Genomic DNA, 7,555 nt, shown 5'->3' on the forward strand with positions numbered 1-7,555 from the left:
CTGTCCAAAATCTAGATTTCCTCTCCCAGCACCTGTCTACATGACATAGCCCTGCACTTCACATGCTAATCTTTATGGACTTGAGGCTGAAGATGGTTATCTTGGCTTTTTTGGTTTCATCTTGGCTCTAATCTCCCCACAACTGCTAGCACCATGCCAGAGACATAATAGTTACTCCATCTGCTTTGCCGATTAGACCCAAACTACAACATAACAGATGGACTTTTCTCTATTTTTTGTATATTCTGGTAAATGTATGACATTTTAAAGACATTATTGATTTTCAAATTGTTTTCAAACAAAATCCATTTTTTAATTAAATATCTAAAGTATAAATTGTTCTGTTCTACCATAAGCTCTGTGAGACAGAGAATGATGTCTCTTCCCTGGAATATAATGAACAGTTTCACAAAATCTTGCTTAATGAATGACAGAAAAAAACGGATGGCTATTCTTTTAATGTCATTACATACTACCTCAGTTGATGACTGATATCCATGAAAGACAAGCTCTAGCATTTTAATTGCCACATAGCACAGATCTAAAATTATTATTAAGTGATGTTAATTCTGAATAGCCTTTTGTACTACCTGAGAACTTACAGCTTTGTAAGGACTCCAACACCATGTTCGACATCCATGCAAAGATGCTAATTAATACTACTGGAATTCTACAGATATTGTAATGGTAGATTTCTCCCCCTCTTCTATGAAATAGCTAAGATGGTACCACAGCTCTCAAAGACAGCTGAAGAAATGTATCCTCAGCTAAGTAAAACTGAGAGCCCAACAGCTTAGAGCCTGATGAACCACACGACCAGTACTGACCACTGGCTGTAACAGTCCATTCTGCTTAATGCCTCAGCCTATACCATAAGCCTGTTGTGTCATTTTGCCTCACTGCAAAATCAAGGAAGAGAAAGAGGGAAAGCGTGGGCTTGTGAGGCATGATCAGGTACACACACTCTATAGTTACAGCTCTTTCAAAATAGAGCCGCCTTTTAAAAACAAATGGGAAGAAAAGAAAGCTTTTCCCACAATTAAAAAAAAAATAGAATGACCAAAAAAAGCTTTTCTCCATCTAAACAAACACTTTTTAGTCCTTTCCCATCAATGATATGCTACTGGATTTGAGATGATAATTAATTACTCTTCCAGATGCCTCAGCCTGCTCCCATCCTGCTCAGCTTTGCAGGGATTCCCAACATGGCAATGAAAGGCCCCTCTGCATTCTAGCCACAAGACCTACCCCAGGTGAATAAAACACCTGAGGGATGTAGAAATCTGTTCTTCTCCCAATGGGTGTGGTAACCCCGGCCCAATCACTCATCCAAACTGAAAATTTTAGAGATGCTAAAAGTCTAGGGTACAACATGAATATGATCAGATTCTTTGACTTGTATAGCCATGGACCCTGACCTCTCAACCCCATTCTGTGCATGCTGGCCAGCATGATACCTAGTGACGAAGAAGGGGGCTAGTGTTATTTCTTTGGGCCCAGTTCTGAATTCCCCCTACAGAACAAATGGCACACTAGAGTTGGCTACAAACAGAGGAAATTTGGCCTAAGAAAAGCCTGCAGAATTTGGGACTTTTAACAGCTTGTGAGCAACAATGTTTGGATACACTTTCAAAAATGGTCTCAGAAATTCTAAAATGAGCAGGACCCTGAGTGACTGCAAACGACATACTGGCAGACAGATGGATGAAATCCAATTTCTGATTTTTTTTAAAGAAATATTATTCTTAATAAACAACTTGAGCCTTTCACCAGCCAAGCACTCTCTCTCTCTCTCTCTCTCTTTGTCCTCTCCAGGCAACGTGATCACGGTTGTTTCTATTCAGCAGTTATATATCACCCAAGCACTTAACCATCCGCGGAGGCAGAGAAGCATCCCAAATGTAGCACTGGAAGCAGGATTCAGAGTCTTGGCTTGCAGCCACAATAGCCTCTGATACCCCCCTAATGTGGATGAATGGCTGTGAGTCAGTAGGTGGTTCCTGTCGCAGCTGAAGGCTCCTACTGAAGCTCATCCAACCAGGCCTCAGCCCGCTCCCATCCTGCTCAGCTTTGCAGGGATTCCCAACATGGCAATGAAAGACCCCTCTGCAATCTAGCCACAAAACCTATCCCCAGTGAATAGAAAGCCTTAGGGATGTAGAAATCCGTTCTTCTCCCAATGGGTGTGGTAATCCTGGCCCAAAAACTCATCCAAACTCACATGTTGTAAAATGACTGACGATGATAATGATGTAGGTGATAACAACAACAGCCAACATTTATTGTGTTCATTCAGTTTGTGGGAATGACTAACTCAAGACCTCACTGTGGTTTTGCAAAAAACCCTTGTTCATCAAGATGAAGTCAACAGAGCAAGGGTTGTGGAGTCAGACAGAAGTGGAGTCAGATTCCTGCTGTGCCGCTAAAAAAACTCAGTGACCCCAGGGAAGCCCTTTAGCCTTTTTGGGCTTCATTCTCATCTGATAAATGGGGATCCTTTTGTCCACTCTGTCCTCTTGCTGAAGATGGTGCAAGTTTACAGAGGAATACCAGAGATAAGGGATATGAACGCTTATCATAAACTGGAGTGCACTCTCTACACAGGATCTGGTCGAGGGTCACATGGCTGGTTAGTGGCTGGCCTAGAACTAAGGCCCAGCTGTCTGAACTCCCAGGCCAGAAAGGTGGAACTGTTGTTCCCCTCAGTTGAGAGGAGCACAGAGACCACCAGCTGGCATGGAGAGGCTGTTTGACACAGGAACTCCCAAAAGCAGACTCTCCCATTTCCAGACACCAGCTTCTCACCCCCACATTTCACCATCGGTGCAGCTGCCTTTACCTCTAAATTTTTGCCTCGCGCAGACACATACAACAGTCACATACACACACTCTCATTCTCACACACACATGCACACCTTAGCTCTTACAGATTATTAGAACTCACAGAACTGGTCCTGCAACCCCCTAGGGGATCTGTCAACATCCACAGAAATTCTGGAACCCCTAGGCTATCCCTATTCTTCAAAGTGAATATTTCTGGAGGTGGGCAGGAATGAATGAAATAAAAAGGTCCCCTTGAGGTAGCAATGCATTTCTCTAGCAAATTTTATTTCATTTTTGCAAACACCATAAAATCCAGTAACTGTGACTTTTTAGAACATGGTTGTTCTTTGATTAGACTAGATGCTACTGTGGTATCACCCTTTTAATAACCAAGAAAATTCTATGTCATTTCAAATAATTTTGCTTCAATTTGGGACAATCCAAGAGGCTTTGAGGGGTTCTGGTTATCTTCTGGAGAATGCGGGAAGGAATCTGCCAGAGGACAGTAGCCACCAAACAGATAATCTAGACCACATTAATAATGTGTGTTTATAGACATCATACTCTGACCTACATGTTCAAAAGGATCAGTAAAGGCACATGTGCCCCATGGAACTCCAGACAAGGCCATGGCTTTCATGGTGACCAAGACCTTGTTTTCACTTCTCTGCTATAGTCGTGGCTGTGGAATTCTACTTTTGCCCAGAAGAGCTTTTTAAATATTACCACCTCTCACTACACCTACAAGGTCTGTCAGTATGAGAAATTCTTTTCAATATTGCCAAATTGTTTGGGAACTTATTAAACACCAGAATATTGTTGTGACAATGACTTACACAATTGTACCAATGGATTGAGGTCCTGGGGCTAAGGTTTTCTTGGGGTGGAAGAAAAAATTTGTTAGTCTTGGAAAGGAAATACAAGTTCGGCAGATTCTGCCACAATTCCAGCATTTGAGAAAGGATAGTGTAAACTGAGAGAAGAGAGAGTGAAGAGGAGAGCCAGGGGGTGATGTTCCCCTTAAATCTCGATGGTAATCTGAAAGTCAGAGGGCTCTAGGGCTCTATTTGCTGCAGTTGGACAGAAAAATCCACACTGGTTGTTGCGTTCTAACAGTCACCTGCAAAGCATCCCCTTGTCCAGGGTACCAAGTGCACCCGGGGGATGGGGATGGGACACAGACATGTCCTTGCCGGCCCAGAGACCCCATCCAGAGGCCTCCAGGCCATGAAACTCACCTTGTGCACCCCCTGGACTCCCTGCTTCAGCCCAGATTTGTTTTAAGGAGACTTGCGAAACAGTAGCCCTGGCTGGACTAACTGCACCCCATAGCACTCACTTCCCCCACCCCACCACCACCCACTTTACAGTACTGCATGACCTCTAGCAACTGGACATCGCGTCTGGAGGGAGGAAAATACCCTTGCTTCTGGCTACAGACTATTAATAAATCAGCTTTTACCGCATCAGCCCAGGCTCACAGAACATGGGCTGGCAGCGCCCCATGCCGGGGCTCGAGCTTTTTAAATATTTTTTGTAAATCAGGAGAGGCTCCTGGTGACTGAACCCCACATGGGGTCCAGGGCACCATCCCAGCACGCCCTTCGGTCCGCGGGGTGCCCCCCGCCACTCCCAAAGAGCCACGGATGCCTCTCATGCAGCCAGTAGTGATAAGCAAGCCTGGGAACCATGAGCTCTCCTTGGATGTCGGAAAATAGCGACATCCAGTCGCCCGGGAAGAGCAGAGCCAGAGCGGGGAAGGAGCGAGGTGATAAAAGTCCGGCAAGAAGAGAAAAACAGAAAGGGTAAGAGAGAAAAAGAATAAAAGCGAGAGAGGGGAATGGAAAGAAGGAAACAGCGAGCAAACAGGAGCAGACAACATCTAGGGCACAAGAGAGAAAGAGGGAGAACAAGGCAAATAGACGAAATGGGGGGGAAAAGGGGGGGAGGGAAGAATGCGGGCGCCGAAAGGAGCAAGAGAGCGCTGAAAGGAGACTTCGGAACCCGGGTGCAGAGTAGAAGAAAGGAGGGATCCAGAGACGCTGCACGGAGAGCGCGGCTCTTTAGGGCTCTCCAGTGCGGAGACTGAGTGCGATGCCCCGTCCCAGCGGCCCCGTTCCGGCCGCTCGGCCGCCTCCCCCGCACGCTCTGCCAACCATCACGCAGGCCACCCTGCGGACAGACAGACGGTCAGTCCGGGGCCGGAGAGGAAAGCCTTTCTGTGGCCGCCACAGCGCGGCGAACGTGCGCTACTGGGCGCCCAGCACCTGCCCAGCCGGGGTGCAAACGCCCGGGCGCCAGGGTGCGCGCTAGGTCCCCGGCTTGGGCCAGCCGCGCCTCCCAGCCCTCCGCCCGCCTAGGCCCGGGTCCCGCTCGACTACCGGCGCGCACTCACCTGGACGGTCTCAGCCTGGCGTCGCGCTTGCCGTCCACCACGGAGGGCACACAGCTGGTGAGCTCGGTCCAGTCGGCGTGCAACCCGCAGCTCCAGCCCGTGGAGAACCTGGAGAAGAGCCAGGTTTCCCGCTTACCCGGCCGGTGGCAAGTGCATTTCTTCTGACCCACGCGGCACTCGCACGGCTGCTCCAGCTGGATGTTGCGCACCAAGTGGCGGCCGAAAGTGGTGCCCCCGGTCTTCTGGATGTGCAGGAACACGATCAGGTCATCGCCCTTGATGTCGAAGTCTACCTTGCGCAGGAGGTCGCCGCGGGTGAAATTGTAGCGGGGCACGAACCTGGCGGAGCTCTCATCCTCCGAGCGGTACGGGTCCGGCACCGGGGAGCTGAACGCCTGCAGGCGGAGGAGCTGGCATTCTGTGCCGGGGCACACGTATTGGAGGACGATCACGGCAAATAGGAAGAGCATCACCAAAGCTAGCAGCAGCTTGTTGGATTTCTCATCCATGTTCCCGACGCTGGGGGAAACCCAAGCTCGTTACGTCAATCCCGCAGCTCAGCCCGCGCTCGCCGTGCCCCCGCACCGCCCCCTTCCCCTGGAGCCGCTGCTGCGCCCCTCTCCCCCTCCCCTCGGCACCGAGTACTCCACGGCGGCGGCGGCTGCGGCGGCGGCTCCCTTCCCCGCTTCCTTCCTTCCCGGCAGGCTCAGCGCTGTGGCTTCTGCGGCGCACACACACACCCCCACCCCGACTCCTTCCCGCGGGCCGCTCGCCCCCTCCCCCCGCCAGAGCTCTCCGGAGCTCCCCGGAGCCCCTCCAGGGGGTTTAGCCCCAGTGGGACCCCTCCGGGCCCAGTCGCCCCACTCCTCAACTCACGCCCCCAGTCCGGGCCCCCGCGTGTCTCGCTCCACTCTCGGTGGCTCCCGCTCCCATCCCCATCCCGCTTCGTCCGCCGGACTCTCCGGGCTCTTCTGCCCCTATCCTCTTTGGAGCGCACACCTCTGTCCGGGTTTCTCCCCGCATGCCCCGAAGCCCTCCTTTTGCCGGCGCCCGCGCCCGCTTGCCCACCCGGTAGGCGGCCTCGAGGGAGCTCGGAGCCGGGGGCTCAGAGTTACCCTGGAGGAATGAGCCGGCCGGCAGCCCGACTTGCTAGCGGAGACGCTGCGCTGCCGGTGCCCGCGAAACAGTGGCGACGGAGCCGCGGCGTGGCCAAATGCGCGCCGCACCCCTCCGGAGACCCTAGCGGGGCCACCAATGGCCAGCTGGAACTTTACGCCCTTCTCTACCCCCCCCCGCGGCTGCCTTCCCTCCCCGTACAGCACCTTCGCACCCTGGCCTGGGAGCGCGAACCCCGCTTTCACCTAGAACGTACCTGGCCAGGGGGCCGAAAATCTTGGAGAAGATCGCACCGAGCACGTGCTTCAGCGAGTGGCCCAGGGCGGCCAGGCCCCGAGTGAGCAGGGCCCGGCAGAGGGAGCCCAGGTCCCAGCGTCGCCTGAGGACGTGCATCCGCCTGCGGCGGCCCCGGGACAGCAGCGCGAAAAGCGGGGCGCACGCGGCTCCCGCCAGGGAAGAAGACGCCTTTCGGGGCTTGTCCAGGAGCGGCCGGGTGTGGAATCCGTGAGACACACCCCTAGGAGGGCCCGCGCGAACTGAGGCGGCGACCGACCCGGGCCGGCTCGCTGCCAATTCGGCCTCTACTCTGGAATGCCGGCGGGGACAGGTGGTGCGGGCGGGCGCTCCTCGCTCCGGTTGCCGCGGCGGCTGGAACGCCCGGACTGCACACGCAGGCAGTGCCATTCCCCCCTTCAGGCAACTCAGGGTACTAAGGATCACGAGCGAGCTTGAATTTATATAATAATGCCTCACGCCTAAGAGCTCGAGCCACTTCACAAGCAGAGAACCTGGGTTTTCTCTTTTCTTGGAGTACGGAGGTCACTCCGCTTAGCGCATCACTCCACTTTGGCTCGTAATTTCAACCTCTCCTAAAATAGCAAAGGCGCAAATTGGAGCTTTTCCGTCTCTCTTTGCCAATTTCCATTCTCCAGCGGAAGCGGGGGCATTTTCTGAAAAGGTAAGTCAGCATGATAAAAAGACAGCAGGACCAAAAAGCATTACAGAATGAGAATCTGACCTTTTTTTTAGAGCACAGACTGTCTTCTTGCTGAATCCTGTGTACCAAACCCTGTGCCTGCAGGAGGGCTTGACTCATAAAAGGTTTGTTGAATGAATGGATACATAACTAAAAACTCCATCAGAGTGAGACCGTCTAATCCAAGGTAATGTGACACATGAGGAAACTGAGGCCCAGAGAGGGGTAGGGACGTGCCCAGGGTC

General features: G+C 52.2%; 1 protein-coding gene across 3 annotated transcripts in view; it reads right to left on the minus strand.

Moving 5' to 3' along the window:
- HS6ST2 (heparan sulfate 6-O-sulfotransferase 2) overlaps window positions 1-7,286 on the minus strand; it is a 333,109-nt gene extending 325,823 nt beyond the window's left edge. For 2 of the 3 annotated variants that reach the window (XM_055375473.2, XM_019019812.3), the window contains exons 1-2: window positions 6,591-7,286; window positions 5,219-5,737 (exon numbers count right to left, since the gene is read on the minus strand). In XM_055375473.2, the coding sequence (XP_055231448.1) occupies window positions 5,219-5,737; window positions 6,591-7,018 (947 nt within the window). In that variant the 5' untranslated portion in view covers window positions 7,019-7,286. The remainder of the gene's footprint in view (window positions 1-5,218; window positions 5,738-6,590) is intronic. The other variant, XM_004064903.4, reaches the window with a different exon arrangement.
- Window positions 7,287-7,555: the final 269 nt, after the last annotated feature.

Source organism: Gorilla gorilla, chromosome X, assembly GCF_029281585.2.
Source record: "Gorilla gorilla gorilla isolate KB3781 chromosome X, NHGRI_mGorGor1-v2.1_pri, whole genome shotgun sequence".
Lineage (NCBI taxonomy): Eukaryota > Metazoa > Chordata > Mammalia > Primates > Hominidae > Gorilla > Gorilla gorilla.